The 19,999-nt window shown below is 40.5% G+C and overlaps 1 protein-coding gene across 1 annotated transcript; it reads left to right on the top strand.

Moving 5' to 3' along the window:
* Nucleotides 1-1,709: 1,709 nt before the first annotated feature.
* LOC110044844 (uncharacterized) lies at nt 1,710-19,076 on the top strand. The gene is made up of 23 exons (XM_089280934.1): nt 1,710-1,724; nt 1,799-1,853; nt 3,292-3,687; nt 4,114-4,325; nt 4,384-4,402; nt 4,488-4,682; nt 4,929-5,048; nt 6,100-6,495; nt 7,152-7,739; nt 8,093-8,263; nt 8,707-8,816; nt 9,734-9,792; nt 10,534-10,673; nt 11,000-11,299; nt 11,895-12,194; nt 12,670-12,969; nt 13,302-13,780; nt 14,271-14,365; nt 14,655-14,811; nt 15,095-15,161; nt 16,864-17,135; nt 17,432-17,594; nt 18,203-19,076. Exons 1-23 carry the CDS (start codon nt 1,710-1,712, stop codon nt 18,529-18,531), a joined length of 4,938 nt encoding a protein of 1,645 aa, XP_089137060.1. The 3' UTR covers nt 18,532-19,076.
* Nucleotides 19,077-19,999: the final 923 nt, after the last annotated feature.

The raw sequence follows: 19,999 nt of genomic DNA, 5'->3' as shown, positions 1-19,999 counted from the left end.
GAGGATTTCAAAACAGTCCCATATGATGTTGTGACCGGTAGAGCTTTAAATCCTCGGTCTTTCTCTCATACAATCGTCGTTTGGTTTTACCGACGTAGAAGAAATCACAGTCCCGACAACTAGCTTTGTATATTATTTTTAGATCTTTGAGAGTGGCTGAACTTATAACGACGTTTTTGACGATTTCTCGAAGATTTCCGACCACTTTTCGAAGATTTCCGATGATTCTCCAAGAATTGTCCGAAGGCTACACGACCGTTTCCGAACATTTTCCGAAAGATTGCCCAAAAATTTCGAGGAAGATCCGTAGATACATGATATCAGTGAAGTCATCGATATCTTCACTAGTAAGGATTTGGAAAAAAACACCATTCGAGTCCCGGATGTGATTTCCCATGAATTTTAATTTACGAGTGGTGTATTTTTCAGTGAAACACTCGTGTCTATATATTTAACAATGATTATCACATTTTTGTCTTCATATCTTTACACAGTAAAAGTTACAGTATCTTTCGTGAACATATCGATAATATCTCGTTTGCTGACGAGTTTGAAATACATTCATGTAAGTTAACTGTGCCAAAAGTTGTCCACCAGTTAAGTCGGGTCTTTCCCAGAAGTCTTCGATAAGTTTCGGAAATCGTCCTAAAAATTCGGAAACGTTCGGAAATTTTTTTGTTTGCCTGTGTTGGTTATCATTGTGCGTGTGTGAGAAAAAAAAAATTTAAGTTCACATCTCACAAACAGAGAATTTTGCAAAGGCCAATTCGCTGCCTGCATTTTCAATTCATGATCATTGAATTAATTTTCATCTTTGTCCCTGTTGGTGCCTGTTAGTTAACATAAAGGAACGTTCTGGAAACACAGGAACTCTGCAAATAAGATCAGTTTCGCAAAACCATTTGTCGTTGACTGTTAAAGAAAACTATGGAGATGATACATATCCCAGCTCCCAGTTTTTTTTTACAAGTGAATTTGACAACGTGCCAAATGTCGCGAAACATCCAGCATGGTCAGTTATTAACCTATTGGGGATCAGCTGTACGTAATGTCAGCTAAATTCATGACATGAATCACACAGAGGGAGACCTACCTCATAAGATAATTGAAAGGTAAAGTTTAGGTTCTGTTGCAAATCCCGTAGAGAGATTAGAGACGTACAATTAAATAGCTCGTTGGTGCGGCATTTCTAGGATATAGAAACTAATTAGATGCTAGTTCATAGCAGGTTGCTGTTCAATATTTTGTTGCGCACCCAAACGCTCGCCCTTAATCTGTACTAAACCTATACTAAAAGATAGCGCTGAAAGAAAAATGTTGCTAGCACTGATTCTGCCTAGCGAGAAAAGGTTGTGAAGATATTTTCTTTAAACGATCAATTATTAACACGAACGAATGTCGTGTATTATATCAACTCTGTTCATTACGTTAGTGGCAAAGCAGAAAATTGAACTCATAAAATATTAAACCTTTAGACCTTTTTAGTTGACATTCACCGACTAAGTTATAGACTTCTATTTTAATCCGCAGTTCTTGGCTTGCTGTCTGTAAGAACCTAAATTAATATTACTTGTAACATAAGCAACTAATTTTTTTAAATTCCAACCAAACTACAACTCATATTCAGTTTGAAATAAACACAGCGGGGTACTCTGTTGGTGTAATTTTTGTTACCTAGCCTCCAAACAGTGCTACAAATGGTATGCAACATGAACGCCAGGCAGGTAATGTCGTGAAATTCACTTCAATTTTCTTTTACTTTTTCAGAAACTCAGAGTATATTCTTTCTTGATTGCAGTTAAAATTATTTGCAGCATGTCTGTGTTTTGCTTCCAATGTTGTAAGCGTCAAAGGTAACTACACTTGATTCCTTTTCGATTTATTGTTGGATGAGAAAACTATTTAAATACCCTGTAATCAAGTAGTCTAAAGGGATTCTGTGATTCAGTAAGACGTTAGTTAAAAATCCAGAAGAGAAAATGATATAGCGAGACCGGCAATTGGGTTAACGTTCACTTATGAGAGTCTGGATCACTATAGATCATCCACTGAAGATATTGTTATTGCCACGGTCTCTCTTGCTTCGAAAAGCTCTAGTTACACCTTGCATTGGGTAAAATAAGACATACTAAGTCGTATGATTTTAATTGCAACACTGCACGTATTGTTGTGAAGTTTATATGAAATAATTCATATATCATTCTTCACTTTCACTGCACGTATTATTATTTCAAATAGCCAAGTTCGTGAAGAAAAATAGAAAAAAGTAGATAAGAGAAAGAAGGAAGGAGAGAAACAACCGCAAATAATACCTTAAGATGGAACCTGGAGAAAACAGGTCAAAAGACTATAAAAATGGAAGAACTTGTTTGATACACAATCATTCCCTATCGATTTCGAAAACATATCATAAACATAGTATTACTCTTTAATATCTGATGTTACTTCAAAACGTGATCAATTCTTACGTTTTTAATCAGACTGTTTTTGTTTACATTTTTGAAACACTATGCTCCGTAACGTTCATAAACGAACGACATAAAAAGATAACAATGATAGGTGGCAATAAAGATTAAAGATGAAGTTCACTGTTACCCAAGAGAAATAAAGAGCTTTCTAGAACAATTTAAACGTGTACACTTGACGAGAGTTCCCAGTTATTGAACATCTAGTGATGAAGATCACGTAATGAGGGGCTTGATATATCCTCTCAATCGAGACCAAACCTTAGGAGAAAAAAAAGAAATAAAATCGTAAAATTATTTAGGTATGCTAATTGAGGTTACTGAGATATCGAAACACCATCACTATCACGATCATGATTTTCTTTGTTTTAACTTGATGAATCATAAATGAGTTTGAGAAGTTTCTTCTCACCACGATGACACAGTCTTGTTTGTACCTGTACTCCCAAAATTGCGTTTTTTCAGGCAATATGGCCATCTTCTATATTTACTGGTTTACTATGTTTACATTGCCCCATGCTGCCTACTATCGCATCATGCTGTTTCATGATTCTTCCAGCTTTGGGAGTCTTAATTAGATGTGCAAGGCTTTAACTTCATAAAGTACACGAATTTAATTTATTTGCTGGGAAGGGTGACTTTAGATCAGACCCTCTAATACTGGACAGGCCACATCGTTGGTCGGTGTTAAATTAAATCATTTATTTCTGAGAGCCCTGTCACTAGAATCATATGTTCTTGGATCGAATTGCACAGGAGTGAACACCATGGTAGTAAGATGAATTCCGCAGGCTTTTCTATCTCTAATTCTTTCCACCGTTTACAGGCAATCCTTGCGAAATTGACGATTACAAGGATCTGAACAATGGTGACCGCTCTGAGACTTACCAAGACGCAACAGACAAGTGCGACGGCGAAGACCTTAAGGATGAATGGCATTATTGGTACAAAGTGTCCGGAAACGCAGGAAATGCTCTCGCTTCCAAGAACGAACCTTCCCAAGGCAGCTGTGGCACAATGGTCCGTTTGTACCTCAAGGATGACCATCCATTCTTGGGTGACGGCGAGGTGACTCTAAGAGTGTGCGCAGCTGAAGGAAATGCAGCATGTAAATACAACATGAATATGCAGGTTATAAACTGCGGTGCCTTTTACTTGTACAAGCTCCATAACTTTGGGCAATGTTCGGGCAATCCATGGCGTTACTGCACCAATGGTGAAGGTGAGCGAGAGAGCAGTTAGGGTAAAGTCTACATACGAGCCAAGTGGCCCATCAGGCTGGAGTTTATCCCGGTTTCTGTAGCATGAAGCGACTAGGAGTATTTCTATTCTCCCCTGGATGGCATGCAAGTTCATTGCAGGGTTACCCCAGCATTAAATTCGCTGTTGCCCATTTATACACCTGGGTGGAGAGAGGCACTATGAGAGTAAAGTGTCTTACCCGAGAACACAACACAATGTCCCCGGCCAGGCCTTAAACCAGGACCGCTCGATCTGAAGGCGAGGGCACTAACCACGAGGCAACCGCGCCTCCACAGGAGAACAGTTACATACACTTATTCATTCTTAAGGTAGTTTTGTTCGAACCTTGTTAAGATTGAAATAAACGATTGATTGACGACTTTGCTGTCTTCTGTCGCTTTTCCAGAGAGCGTTACTTGTGAAGGTGTTAACTGCCCGCATGGTGAACAGTGTGCTCTAAAGGGAAATGGCCGTCAATATAGCTGCGTAAATCCCGCGGGAGATCCATGTTCGTCCAATCCTTGTCAAAATGGTGGAACCTGCAGCAGTAACGCTGAAGGGTTTATCTGCAGTTGTGCTCCAGGATACACTGGTGATGACTGTGGAACAAACGGTATAGTACACTTTTTTTGTGTTTCGTTTCTGAGTCGTTAGGAGTGCAATGAAAAGTTCAGAGAGCGATCGACCTAACCTGAGTTAACCTATTTAATCGTGTGAGCATTTTGAAGTCGGAATTGAAAGCTATCCTTCTAAATTTTTTTTTTATTGAAACATCTTTAGATCCCTGCTCGCCCAATCCTTGTCAAAACGATGGGATCTGCAGTGGCAACTCTGATGGTTTTACTTGTAGCTGTGCTTCAGGGTACACTGGGGATGACTGTAGCACAAATGGTACAGCTGACTGTTCAATTGTTTGGGTAGAAAGTCGATGGCATTGTAACAGTTGCAACAGTTCAGATTATGATCGATTTAGTTAATCGTAAAAGCATTTGAATTCGGAATTGGAAGATACCGATGACTTTTTTGTTTTAACCGCGTGGGTTAGTACCTGAGACTAGTCTGACTGTGACGTCAAAAAGAACGTTGGTCTATTTTTCTCGAATCTAACAAATAAAAACGAAAGATTCCTCTTGCCAAAATCTAGGAATTAGGCAGTCATGCGTAATTCCAATGTTGGGTCAAAAATGTAACATTTACGAAACATGATATTATATCCTTTAGATCCATGCACGCCCAATCCTTGCCAGAATGGTGCAACCTGCAGCAGTAGCTCTGGAGGTTTTACGTGCAGTTGTGCTTCAGGACACACCGGTGATGACTGTAGCACGAACAGCCAGCTAGGTAGGAGACTGAAAATGTATGAGACATGCATTTATCACAGAAAAAAAGTAAAAGCAGCTCGCAGCACAATACGAGAGCAATATAGGTTGAAATTCAGAAGTACAGCTTTTGGCAGGTAAAAGGAGATATTCTGTGGAGGCGGTTCAGAGCCACCTTAAATTTTCAATTGTTTTTATAAACTTATCCAAAAGTTGCATCTTATCGTGCTGATCACTATTCGATAATCAAAATTGGAGGTCACAGGGCTCGTTTTTGAGTTATAAAGCATGCACTTGAAGCTAAAATTAGAGGTATCTCTAACAGATTGCGTAAGTGCAAGAATACGAGTGTAATTAAGGACTTACCCTACTCATGAAATTTGAAAATTATTTCAAATTACACTCGCCTCGAGGCTCGTTGAAATTTAAGACGGAATTTTCAAATATCCCCTGTAGTGTAAATCTTTAATCTCCTTTTCAGATATAAATTGCATTATTCTTTCTTCTTAGCACTGAATTTTTCTATCGATTCATGTTTGTTCAATCCATGTAAAAATGATGGTACGTATATGCCAGTAACTACACTCTACAGGTAGTTTCACAATGTTTCATAACGTTTAAGATAATTCGGTATTCTGGTGGCGGTCTTTGGACCTACAGGCTATTTATGACGCCTGTAAATGTAGCTAGTTCGGTTTTTTCTGCCCAAGACTAAATTCCACTGTACATACTCCACGTTCCGGCCAAAATAAAGGAAGAGCGGCGTTTGATAAAACTGTTTTTATTTTCGATCTTCGAATCTTAACGAAGCTGGGCTGTTGGTGAAGGTCACAGGTTTAAGTCCGCTATCCTTGCACTAGGTAGATTTTCTTCTATTAGTTTTTCCAGGTCAACTCCTCAGCCATGCCATATATAGGCAACTTCCTAACCTCCCTTCACTTGAGATTCTACGTTGCGTTGAGATGCAATATTTGTTTCATGATAAGCCAAATGTACGATAACCAATACTGGATGAAATGGTCCTCTATGTGAGTAAACAATAATTATTTTCGTCTTTCATTCGTTACTTCCAGCAAATCCTTGTGCAGATTACTCTTATCAAAATCTGACCGATGGTGATCGCTCGGTGAGCTTCATTGGTCACATGAACAACTGCGATGATGTTGACATAACAAACTGGGACATTTGGTACAGAGTATCTGGAGATGCAGGAAACGCCTTAGCGTCCAAAACATCTCCTCCTCGAGACTCATGTGGTACAGAAACGCGATTGTACCTTGTAGATGATCATCCTGCTTATGGTGACGGTGAGGTGACTCAAAAGGTTTGCGCATCTAAATCGCCGAAAAACGCCTGTAATAATAACATGAATATTAAAGTAATCAACTGTGGTGCATTCTACTTGTACAAGCTCGGCACCTTAGGACAATGCATAGCAGCTACATGGGCTTACTGCACTAACGGCCAGGGTATGTATCATAGATTTCTTTACGTGGTCCGAAACTCTTTCTTCTGCTGAGTGGCAATTATACAAGAGAATATGATCAGGACCATAATCTCTTGGTAGGTAGAAGTCTGCATTCGAGCCAAATGTCCCATCAGGCCGGAGCTTATGCCGGTTTCCGTAGCCTGAAGCGACTACGAGTATTTCTACTCCCCCCTGGATGGGATGCTAGTTCATCGCAGGGTTACCCCCAGCATTAAGTTCGCCGGTACTCATTTATACACCTATGGTCTATCGACTGGAAAATTTTCGCGCGAACGTCCTTAAGCGCTCTAACTCAATTGAAACTTAAAGTGTACATGACAGATACGGTGGAATCTTCCGGAGATCGTATATTGGAAATTGAAAAAAAATGGATATCGTTGTTTTTTCACCGCGTTTTAGCCATCTGAAAACGTGAAATTTCACTTTTGGTTGGGTCCGAAACCGCGTTGGTTAGTACTAGTCTGACTGTGACGTCAAAAATAACATAGGTCTATTTATTTCTCGAACCAAACAAATAGAAACGAAAAAAAGTGAAGTATACTAGGAATTAGGTGATCATGCGTAATTCCAATGTTGAGTCAATATTGTAACATGTACGAAACCGTTGTAAACCTACATTATTGATGTATGTTTTAGATCCTTTAGATTCATGCACGCCTAATCCTTGTCAGAATGGTGGAACGTGCAGCAGTAGCTCTGGAGGTGTTACCTGCAGTTGTGCTTCAGGGTACACTGGTGATAACTGTAGCATAACAAGTTCAAGTAAGCTACAAGCACCAGCATCTCAAGAGAAATCTTCACAAACATCTGTGGAATATTCGTCGCAATTATTTCAACAGCATTCGGTAGTGACAACAACACAGGCGCAGCAGCAGCAGTTTATGGAATTGTCAACACAGATACAAAGCGCAACACAACAAATTTCATTACCGTATTTGAAAACATTGCAAACGACGCATCCACAACAACAGCAATCAGTGGGGACGTCTTCACACACTCCAGTGCCACCTCAACCATCTTATCAACCATCTGGCTCATACCCCTTTGCGCCACTAGCGACTCTGCAACCATCACCAACGACATCAAAAGAAGAACTGAAATTCTCTAGTCCATCACAACCACAACAGCAACAAAATCAATCCAATTATCCATATTCACAAGCAACAAAACCTTCTTCAGTGTCACACGTGACGCTTGTGATGAATGGGTCGAGCATCAGTCCAGGTATAGAAGACATAGAGTATCTTTATTATCTTTGCTGCACGCCAGCTCAGGATTGAGGATAACTGTAGAACATAAAATGCACAAGTGGAGCGGAAAATGCACTGAGAAGTCTCACTATAGCTAAATATAAAGTTGGCTTGTACTGATGATACTAAGGGCCAAAATACGGTTAATGAGGGAAGCGTGACCTCCCTAATTCGTCCCCCTGTTCTTCGATTTTGTTTTACGCATTCAAGAAAGATATGTATTGTCACAGTTAGAGCATTGATTTCTATGATATTACGGCGTCAACTGTTCGCAATCTTATCTGTATTATTTATGTTTGCAATTTCTACCTCCCTCCTTTTTTTCAGTTCACGGCAACTGGAGTAGCTGGTCTCTATGGCCTAACTGTAACAAGCCGTGTAACGGTGGAAACAAGACAAGAAAGCGACAGTGTGATAATCCTGAACCAGCTTTTGGAGGGAAAAACTGCGAAGGTCCGATAACTGAATATGAGCCCTGTAATTTGGACAGCTGTCCAGGTATGCATTTCGTCGATGAAGTTGAATATGATTTTATATGAAGGCCAAGGTTTAAGCTGCATGAATGCTCTTAGCCTATGTGAAAGAGACAGTAAGAAAAACATGTGTTAAAAAACCTTCTTTCTATACTTTATTTCGGGTTATTTTCAAAGCCTTCGCACAAAAATGCGCTAACGTGAGAAGGGTCAATTGAGGTATACTGATGCAAAAGAAAGCACAGGTAGAAGTCGTGCAAGTCGTGACTAGAGCTGTCTATTTTCCTGGAAAAGGTAGTTGCCCCACGCGACCACTGTGGCGACCCGACTGTATTTATTTATTTATTTATTTTGTCAATATTTAACTGCTGATAATAATTTGACCTTTCTTACCGCTGAATGACTTTCTTTATATTCCTGCGCTAGAGGAGCCTCTAGACTAGTTATAGATTGGTTTCTTTTCCCTAGCTGAAGTGATAAATTACAAGGTCAAGTTCAAGGAGAAAATTTGGAGCAGTCATCTAGCAAACCCTGTTAGTCTGCTGTACAGGGAGCTTAAGGACGAAATTCAGGAAATGGTAATTAAACGTTGTTCCGTTGCTTATCTATACCGAACTCAGGATTAATTCGATTAAGGTAAACTATAGAAACTGATTGTCCAAGACGTAGTCAAAGAGCCAAAGACCAGAACCCATGGTCTATGTTCCAGGTATAAGTCCAGTACAGTCATGTGTTAGGCTGTTGGGCACTATCCAGAAGCGGATCTAGGGGAGGGGCCCTGGGGGCCCGAGCCCCCTTATTTTGGGTAAGGGAGGGGGGGGGGGGGGCAAAAAAAATCGTAGAAGGAAGAAAGCCGACAGGGCAAGCAACCCCCCCTCCTAGCTCAAGGTCCGGATCTGCCACTGCTATCCCTTTCTATGTTTCATAGCTTCTTATACGTCAAACAGCCCAAAATCGATTTTCTGGGAAACGGGCTGAGAGGAATTCTAACGGCGGCGCCTTTGGCTCGCGAATATAATTTTCCCATTTCAATGCTAAGAGTGCAAATAATACCACGTTCAGTTTTTTTTACATTGCAAAAATAACGATACCGAACAAACAAATAAAGAGCATTACGTGAAGTGCTTCTTTGTTGTGTTTATTTACTTGGCTACACATGACGTGGTTATGACCAAAGAGAAGAGGAAAAAATTTAAAATTTCCATGTTGACTGAGCCTTAAAGGCTGGTTTTCATTAGCGCATTAGCAAAAGCATAAGAATAAGCCGACATACACAGAGGCCCGCAGGACACCTAAGGCCATATAAAGGCAGTAAGGTGTCGATAATAAGAGCTTTTTTATAGCAAATGTCCTAACAAAAGACGTGACTTAGCAGCACCTTACTGTGTCTGCATAAGTTGCCTTTACTTATGCGCTAGCGCACATCAGCCTTTGAGTAATTCAATCAAGCATAATCAGCTGATTTATATTATTTTTTCTTTATCAAAAACTTTAGATAGTGAATTTTTACAAAAGAAAAGGAGAAGACGTGACTGTGAAAGTCTTGGATTTCAGGTAATTTTCTTTCCCTCTTCAGCAACTTTACAGTTTCATAACGTTTATATAGAAGTGACTGAAGTATTTGCATGCCACCGAATTAACACAGAATTCGAAAAATAATACTGCTCGGGTGGTACGGTTGCTTACTGGTTAGAGCCCATTCACTGTCCGGGTCCAGGCTCTGGATGGGATTACTTTGCTGTGTTCTTGGACAAGGCCCTTACAGTTCCTCTGGCGTCAAGATCTATAAATGGGTATCTTCAGAATAAAGAAGCTCTTTATGATTAACTCACTGCACCACGCGGAACATGGGACATCGTATGGAAGACATAGATCCTCAAAGCATGCATAGTACAGTGACAATATGAGATACGTTTCCTTCCTTTTCTTCGTCCTCTCATAATCGGGTAATACGCCGTTATGCCACTTATTGTTGTACCGAAAGGCACATCATCCTTGAGCTTAGACCTCAGTGTTCTCTTCTGGCTTGTAACATTATTTTCAATGTCTGATCGAGTAAAAAACTTCGCAAATCTGCTAACTGTTGAGAAATCGTACCGATAACTGATGCGTTAGTCAAAAATGCACGTTTCCCTGTGGGTGACGATAAAGGGTGGTCCATTCATCAAAGTTTCTGGTATTTTGAGAGGCCCTAGTGATAAATACATATTAATTAGCAGGATTCCTCTAATTACCCACCATTTCATTTCGGACACTGGGAACCCAGTAACAAATATTTTGTTTTTCTTTATTAAGGAATGGAAGCGTCATCGCTAGTTTCAACGTCAGCTACTCGTCCATTGATTCGCTGCAGATTGTCATCTTGCAAGAAGAACTTGCTGGAGGAATGCTGGGTAATTCATCAGCGGAATTACTCAACATCACAAGCAATTATGGTAATTAAAATAAATATCGTATCATAAATATACAATTCTCTAAAATGCATTACGCCACCCTTGCAATCACGGCATGTAGATCGCCTCACACGGTTAGAAGTTCCTATGATAAAAATGTATCAGGTGAATTAAATTACCGTTACAGAAATGAAAGCGTTTAAGAATTAAGCTAAACCGTACAATTCATCTAATAGAATTACAGATATTTTGTCTCAAAACGGTAGTACCGTAAAAAGCGGGTCTACTCCTCCACGAGAGAACCGTCTGAGTAATTCATATTAAAGCTCACAATCAACGCTAAAAAAGGTTCTATTATTTTCTTGCAGTTCCAAATGAATCTCCAGTTATTCTGGAATCAAACAGTACCACTTCAACGGCTATCAGACTTAAATGGTCAGAGGTTAAACAACTAAATTCAGCTCCACTTCTTGGCTATGTTGTCGTGTACAAGGAAATGGACAAGAAGTTTCATGTCAGTGCAATGAAGTCAGTGGCTCCTACGCCTCGGGAAGCAATATTGGAAGATTTGAAAAAGTTTACAAACTATACCATACGTGTGTATGCTTTTACAACAAATGGAAACGGAGTGCCGAGTGATGCAATATCTTTGAGAACTCAGGAAGACGGTAAGTCAGCAGCAGTCTACACGTGGCTTAGTCTTAGCTACAAAATAGCTAGGATCATGATATACACGTATATGTGAGGTCAGTAAGCAGATTTTAACTCGAGGTCAAATGAACTTCCATTAATTGGACTCCCTTGCCTAATTTGACAAGACAACGGTCTTCGTTTTACAACAAGAAGTGGCTCTCTGTATGATTAGGCAGTAAATAGGATATCTGGGATATGGTGAGGATGATTAATATAAAAACGGCGTTGTTCTTGATGATGATGATGATGAGTGGTTATGGTAACGACATTATATTGATGACGCTGACTATGATGATAACGACGACAACGAGGATAGTGAAAAATCGGAAACAGGATGACCAAAGTTGAGGTTAACGATGATGATGATGCTGAAGATTGATGATTGATGATGATGATGACGATGATGATGATTAAAATGACTATAACGGCATTGTTAAGGTAAAGTTTGCCTCAGGCCAAGTAACGGAGCTTATCCCAGTTTCTGCAGCACTAAGTGACTAGGCGTATTTCAACCACACCAATCTGTCGTTCACTTAGCCATAAGATATTTTTCTTTTTTACTATCATAAGTTCCGAGTGAGTCGCCACCAAGCACCATTATCAAATCCACGAGTTCAAGTACAATTGGAGTGTCCTGGAAGCCAATCAGCCAAGCACACGTGCATGGCATACTGTTGGGATACGAGGTTAGATACGCAAAAAATGACGAAATACCACTGACCTGGGAAATCAAGACATTTGATGTAGATGCACGTAAAACGGTGCTACGTGATTTGGCGAAATTCACGCCTTACAAGGTGGTGATTTGCGCCAAGACATCCAAAGGTTGTGGTAAGGAATACTCAGCCATTGCTCATACTTGGGATGATGGTAAGTTGGAAACTGACCGGTAATCTTACTTAGAGCTCCAATATTAGTTTTCAAAGGACTTGTAGGTGTCACTGATGGCAAATCTTAAAAACTTTCGTCCAGTCCAACAATCCCAAATCCCAAATTCCTCCGATCCCAAATCTTCACAATCCTTAATAATGTCTGTTAGCAATTATTGCATCTTTGATATTTTAGAACCATTGTGAACCATTACCTTAAATTTATTGCGATTTGACCCAGTTTTGCCAGCGTGCAGCTTGTCTCGTTATGTTGTCTCCCTGGTCCTCGCCTATAGAGGACGTTATCTTATTACAGACTAAGGGGGGCCTAGGGTGGAACTTGATTTTGATCCTGTGTATCACCCTTCAATGAAACGTGAAGTTGCCAACACAATCAGTTTTCTTCAGTTGTTTTAGAGGCTCTTTCTCTATTATTTAGTTTTATGTATCGTTTTATTTTGCTTCTTTCTCTTAAGTACCCAGTCGGCCTCCCCAAAGCGTGACAGCTCAAAACCTGACGTCAGAATCCTCCATCGATGTCACTTGGAGTCCAGTCCCTGACGCTCACGTTAACGGCATCCTTGTAGGCTATTCCGTAAAGTATCGAAGAATCCTAACGGCAGACAGAGAAGTGTTTGACACAGACGAGCATGTGCTGACAGTTGAACCAACCGATCGCTCGATTACCCTTCTTGTTCAAACGTACTCGACTTACAGGATTCAGGTGGCGGGGTTTACTCGGGAAGGGGTTGGACCCTATAGTCTTGTGTATGCAGGTAGGTGTTTGTAATTGTAGATGTGCAGATAGGAGGAGAGGAGAGCAGATAAAGAGAGAGAATGTGGCTGAGTAGTTAAAGTGCTGGAATGCAAGGACTTGTACTATAGTGGTCTTGGGCGCAAGCCCTCTCGGCCCACTCCGTCTACTCTCTGCCACGATGGTCCCCAGTTGGACTATTTGGGCACGGCTATAATTACGATTCGTTGCCAGGGTCAATGGCATATTCATTTACGTTGTCTGTTGTCCATTAAATTATTTAGGCCCTAACACACTGGATCAATTACAGTGTGAAAGATCACTTGTAATGCTTATATATTTTGATGGCTACAGAAACTTGCCGTTGTCCAAAAGTCCTTTACACAAACTACTGGTCGACGCCTCCTTATCTGAAGGTGGACGAGGAAGACAACAAACTTGAAGGAATCTTCAGCGAAATTATCACAGATATGATCCATACAGCTTGCGGGATTTGTCCTGGACACGGGGGAACAGGACATACAAAAATCGACATTGTTTCAAATGGCAAACAAAGATCGTCTGCAAAGAAAAACGTCTTAGAAGTGCTCAAAGACATCGATGACATCCCACAGATTAGTTTTCCAATCTACGGTAACAAATACATCTCAAGATATTTGGCAGACTATGCTTACATCAACCTTGCGGAGTCGCCTGGGGTGGCTTTTATTGCGACCAGTAGTGCCCCCGGATCTGCTGCAATGAACATGATAAACGCGGTTTTTGACTGTGTTCCAATGATTGTTTTGTCGGCATGCATGGCTTATATATCAGGATTTGTTATTTGGGCATTGGTAAGTAAATGCGTCCCTCCGCTCGTGAGTGTTACCTGATAACCCTATGAGAGGTTCCGTTTATGAAACCATCAGTCATTTCTGTCTTTCCAAAAAACAATGTCATTCATTTCATGCCAGAAGAACATTTAAGATTTAAACTGACCTTATCCACCAGCAATCTCTTTTTAGTTTTAGTACAGTTTTGATCTACTGTTTAACGTTTCACTCAGAGCTATTCTGGTGGTGACCCCCGATAAACGATAAAAATGCATGGGCTATTGTGTGTATAACCCTTTTTAGACCGGGCTTTTTTGATCACCTCAGAGAATATTTCAGACTGCGTGATAAAAAACCTTTGAGGGTATTTAGCAAAGTTTACGTTGAGGTACCCAATATGAGTTAATGTAATAATAAATGCGCTCTCCGGCCAAAGTATTGGTGAATACATCTTTAACTGTAGTCCTTGGCATATAAAAGCATTTGCCATATTTCATTTTCTATTCATCAGGAATCAAAGTATAACCCTGAAGAATTTCCACCCAATTTTATTGAAGGTATTGCTGAAGGATTCTGGTGGTCTTTTATCTCCATGACAACTGTTGGGTGAGTAGATCATAGCACAATCATTTAACCTGCTCTTGCTCTTTAATATAACGCCTATTTTTAAAGAGTGTTGATGCAATGAAATGTAGAATATTTCAAAGGAGTGCTTCAGGTATGTTTTAAAAATCTTGCCGCACAGTACTCCCGTTTTTTTTTTTGTTCACGAATACACGTGCAGAATAAATCGACAGTTGATATCAGACTGGAATATTGACCGTCTGATGCATAAGGTTCCCAATGAATTTGACCTTTCCGCCTGTTTTAATGATATTGCTTTGTTTGTGTAAAGGTATGGTGACCGGTCGCCTCGCTCTATCCCTGCTCGTATTTTTGGTATCATATGGACTTTAATAGGACTCGTCATAATATCAGTTCTGATTGGAGCACTTGCCTCGACACTCACATCTGTTACCGTGGAACAACCCATCATACTGTATGGTACAAAGGTAAATTTGCTAGCTCCTACCTTGTTGCATCAGTAGAACGTGGAGAACATAAATAAATCTAGACGGCAAGTCAGACGCGGGGAACCCTTTCTCAACTTTGCAGTTATTTATCAGCTGCTAGCCTGCTTTTTAAGCTTTCTCGTTCCAATATACGCCTGATTTCGGGGTTAGTAAGTGCTGTTAAATTAGCTGTACACTTAATCCTAGCCAACTCGGAAACACTTGACATCAGATCGAAAGCTGGAAATTAAAACTCTAAAGCATTTTGATCTGTTAAATGTAGATTGGAGCCATCCAGGATTCTGTGGAGCATCGCCTGGGAATTCTCAAAAACGCAAAAGTAAACGAAGGTATGCAAGAGTAATTAACGAAGAGTAGCTCGCTGGTCACGTTTCGAAACTGTCAAAGTTAATGTCGAGGAAAAGGTTGTTGTTATTCATCGTGGTAGATGCAATAATAAAGTGTATTATCGTTTGTCTCACGATGTAGTCACTTGAGATGTAGATCGCGACGTTTCGACTGCTCACTGTTAGTCTTCTTCAGGCGATAAGGTCGACTGATTGCACGGTATCATTTATATCACAAAGGTCGGCTGTGATTGGTGCATTTCGATCCTCCTATTGTTCCATTGCTCCGGCGAGTAGCTGTTCCCTCAGCGGTCCGCTGTTGTACCGTTCTCCTGTTGTTGTGTTTCTTGATCGTGGGTATCCATGCTTCAGGAATTTCGATTCCACGGTCCCTGTTGATGTTATTAGGGTGAAGTCTTATGTGAATGGCTTCCTTGACCCTACGTGAGTACCAGTGAGGATCTCGATCAATAAACTTGACATCATTCCAGATAGGATAGTGGCCGGTCTCGTGGGTGTGTTCAGAAACGGCGGAGGTCTGCGTACGGGCGAGTCGTATATCCCTGTCGTGTTCTTTGATCCTCTCCTGCATAGATCTCCCTGTTTCCCCGATGTAGACTTTGCTGCACTCACAGGGAATCCTGTAGACAACACCATCTTGTTTAGCCGGGTTGACAGTGTCCTTTGGTCGCACTAAGTGTGACCGAAGTGTCGTGTCGGACTTAAAGACGGTGCGAATGCCTTGTTGTTCTAGGCAGCGGCGGAGAGACTCCGAAACTCCTTGGACATAAGGTAAAACGGCGGTGGATTTAAATTCCGCGACAGGCTCTCTTCTTGGGGTTGTTCGTGCCTTTGTGATCTTCTGTACAAAAGAGGAGGGATATCCGTTAGAAACAAGTACAGATGACAGATGTTTCTTCTCTCCAGCGATTACTGATGGTTTGGTGACGAGACGTTTAGCCCGGTCGTACAGACACTTCACAATACCGCGCTTTACTGACTGAGGGTGGTGCGAATCATACGCTAGGTACTGATCAGTATGTGTTGGTTTCCTGTAGACACTGGTGGTAAGGTGGTCATCAGGTTCTCTGTAAACTGACGTGTCGAGAAAGGCGATCTTGCTGTTGTTCTCGATCTCCATGGTGAAAAGGATTGATGCTTGTTGAGTGTTCAGGTGTTGCAGGAAGTTAGGTAATAGAGAAAAACGTGTTAAAATTTTACGAGCAGGCTACCCATTTCTCAGTCCGGCAAATGGTATTCGCGATGGCTAATATCCAAGCACGACAATTTGAGCGCGGCTGTTGTCAAGAATCGTACGTGGAAGACGCAGTGCTTCAATCCAAGATTATTACGTATACAGATTGTGTTATTGTTACTTTTTTTTGGAAGGGGGAGTGGGGGAGAGAGTTAAAAATTGTTACCGGCAACTTGTTAGCCAGAAAACTTCACAAAACGTCGAGAAGTAAGTTGTCATGGAGTAGGGGACGGGTGTGAAGGGTACAATTCTAATACATGTAGTCACCATTTGTTAAAAGGAATCTCTAGATAAGCGGTGGCTTCGATACGTTAGAAGGACCAAACATTAACAATCGCTATATAACGAAATACTGTCCATTTCCTACGACAGATAAAGTAATAGCTGTCATTGAAGTAAGTTTCTTTCATAATTATTTCTAATATTCTCGCATGATTATTTCATCCACAGTGCAAAGTTACAGCAATGTGGAAGAAATACGAATAGCACTGGAAGATGGAGAAATCGATGGTGCTCTCTTAGACACTTATGTAGCTGCAGAATATAAAGAAACACTTTTCAGTGACAAAATATTTGTTAAAAAGATTTTGGACCGTCCATTTGGTTACGGAGTGGTGCTGTCGGGAGCGGCTGTCAACGTGGAACAAAGATGTCGGGATTACATCGACTTGCGAATAAGTGAAATATTCCACATCATTCAGAATATGACCAAAACACTCGACGTAAGTATTTTTGAAGTAAAAAGTGTGACACATCTTACAGCATAAATCGAACCAAATGAAGGCTCTGGCGAATAAAAGGTGACACATAACGGCCAAAGGGCCGTACCACAAGAGTTAATTAGCATCCTAATTAAATAAAAAAAAAAAAAAAAAAAACTTACTCAACCTAAGATTTAACAACCTACTTGTTACGAAACCAAGATTTTAACCGATGGGCATCTCTGTTAGTGTCACATGGATGATCCTGGACATTTTCGTTAATTTTCTCTCCTTGACGTTGTATTTTTTTTTCACAGGCGCCCGCCCCAGATGCCAAGGTAGACCAAAATACGGGATTATTTGACAGCTCATCTGATATGTTTCGCATGTCTATGATTGCCCTGGTAGGTGTCTTGGGCGTGGCTATCTGTTTCGGACTTGCCTACCATTACGTGATATTTCTTCCTCGAGGAACGAAAGGTACGTTAAAGGAGAGCCGTTGCGCCTGAGAAAAAAAAAAAAAACTCTGATGGAAACAACGCTACATTTACTCGTTAGAAAAGAAGCGTAACGACAGTAAATGCAATAAAGTAATCACTTGATTTAAAAATTTGAGAACCTGAGAATTTGAATCTGACAGCTTCGGAGATGTGAAGAAATCTATCTGCAAATTATAAAACATGAAGTAAAAAATGGCAAGATCCAGTTATTGCTTGGTCTTCACTTTTGTAAGACTTTGGAAACTATCAAAAACATTTGTTTAGTTACCCTGTACCTTGGAATACTTAAGCTATTGGTCGTGGCAGATTGCAGCACCCTTTCGCGCTAGGCTAGTTTGGTGTATCAGGCCAGGAGGGCGGCTACTGCGCAAATCGCAGGTCTTCCAATAATATTCCGTATTCTTTAAAGAAAATTGCTCTGTTACAACAAAAATGACGCTTTCAGGCGAAACTTCTAAGAATTCAGTAAATTCTACCTCGATCAGTGCTATTGTCATTTTCTAAAATTTGTGCTGCAGGCAAGATTTCACTATATATGAAAGAACTCTATTATTAATTTGCTAATTACATCATGTTGTGTTATTGCAGAAAAACAGTTGAAAACAACTGCAACACAGTTCTCTTACAAAGAAGCTCTCATCACAGACATGAAAGAGTTTGTAGACGAATTCTACTCTGTAATGTCAGCCAAGATATCATCGATGAAAAAAGAGCACAAACGCGAAATCAGAGATATTAAGAACAAAATGAAAACTGCAACGTCAGCTAGTAGATCTGTTAACCTTTTCAAACAGTCCAAGGAATATATCGTAAACAGCAACGTCACAATTTCAAGCTGGGCCAGTGAGAAGCAGTACGAGTTACATAAACAACTTTGTCAACTGGTCTCAGAAAGCAGGAGTCAACTTCAACAATGAGATTCATCTGACATTCCCCAAAGTTGAGTCTTTGCAAGTGACGTGAAGCATGAAAAACCTGTGCATCAAGTCAAGAGAATCTAGGCAGTCAATAGTCGAGTGTGTTCTGTTAGAAATACCCTGGATCCCTAACACAATATATGTTCTGATATTCATTTATACGTACCTGATCCCATCTCATGATAGCTTCATACAAACTCATATTTCATATATGACTGCGGAATCGCCTGACATCTACCCTTTTCCTATGAAAAATCTACGATATCCTAAAAACCAAAACATTCAATTTCAAGAAAATGATTGGAAAAAGGTTCCCCTCTTAAGCGTATCAGGATCATCCGTGAGGGGGGAGGGGGTTTATAAACAGGGATGTGGGCTTATAACGGAATGAGCATTGGTTTCGGCTCTCATATCAGCTCATACGCGTGTAGAATGTAGGACTACCAATACTCATCACCTTGATGTATTTACACTAACATTGCAACCACAAACGACATGTACCTGTACATTGACGAATAAAAATGTTTTCATAAATTTTTCATAAATGTTTTATCGTTTATGTTGTCCATATTAATAAAACTTATTAAACGGAAGCCGTCAAGTAATTGCACGGCAATCATGACGGGACGCACGGGGCTTCTACTGTAAGTACCGCAGAGAAATGGTAGGAAATTTTCCTAGCAATCCTTACATACTCTCACTAGGGATCTTCGTCTTGCGGTAAGGGAAGGCGTCATAATCTGTTTCATGTCGATAATATTAAATAAAAAATAAACCAGAAAGGACCGATGGAATATGAGACAAGCTTTAAAATGAAGTCACGATATTAATAGTGCTTTAAAAGTAAATAGTGCGTTCGAGTCATTCCCGATGCTTTCAAATGATGGCGGACTCCACCAGCGCCAATAATCTGGAACAAAACAAGCTCATTATATATCGGATCACGTCTAAACACATGCGAAGATAGAATTGGGCAGGAAAAAAACGTGAGCGGACAAAACCGGGGAATGCCGATAAATCAAGTAATCCCGCAATGATGAACGAATCACACAACATGAACCTTCCTCTGCTTCTCCCCCTGAACCAAGTCAGATCTACGAACTGAACTTAAAGATACCAAAGTGCCTACGAATGGATGTTGAGCTCGGCGAGCAGACGTAAATGTCTTGTTTACCAAATGAAAGCCATCACAATAAACTCTGAGCTTGCATCGAGATGCTTGTCCGGGCGTAAAGGAGCGTTTGATTAATGAATCTAAAACAGATCTTAAGGAATAAAAACCCAGATGATCTGGAATACTTGTCTGAGTATGTCGTTGGCAGTGGGAGCCACGTGCAGTATTATCATGCTCGGCAATTGAAGCTACTGTGTAGAAAATATCGCACAATTACACAGCCAAGGGCAAAACAAGCGCGAGGAGAAACTTAGTACATGGAGCTAAGATAGATTGTCAGTGCTTTAGGTGACC

This window comes from Orbicella faveolata, unplaced genomic scaffold (assembly GCF_042242905.1).
Source record: "Orbicella faveolata isolate gen_17 unplaced genomic scaffold, um_ofav_v1 contig_48, whole genome shotgun sequence".
NCBI classification, from domain to species: domain Eukaryota; kingdom Metazoa; phylum Cnidaria; class Anthozoa; order Scleractinia; family Merulinidae; genus Orbicella; species Orbicella faveolata.
This window is presented reverse-complemented; position numbering and strand designations above follow the sequence as displayed.

Coding starts and splice junctions, on each gene's coding strand:
- LOC110044844 (XM_089280934.1), top strand. Junction 8,264..8,706: donor TAATTTGGACAGCTGTCCAG/GTATGCATTTCG, acceptor TCTTTTCCCTAG/CTGAAGTGATAAATTACAAG. Junction 11,300..11,894: donor TTTGAGAACTCAGGAAGACG/GTAAGTCAGCAG, acceptor TACTATCATAAG/TTCCGAGTGAGTCGCCACCA.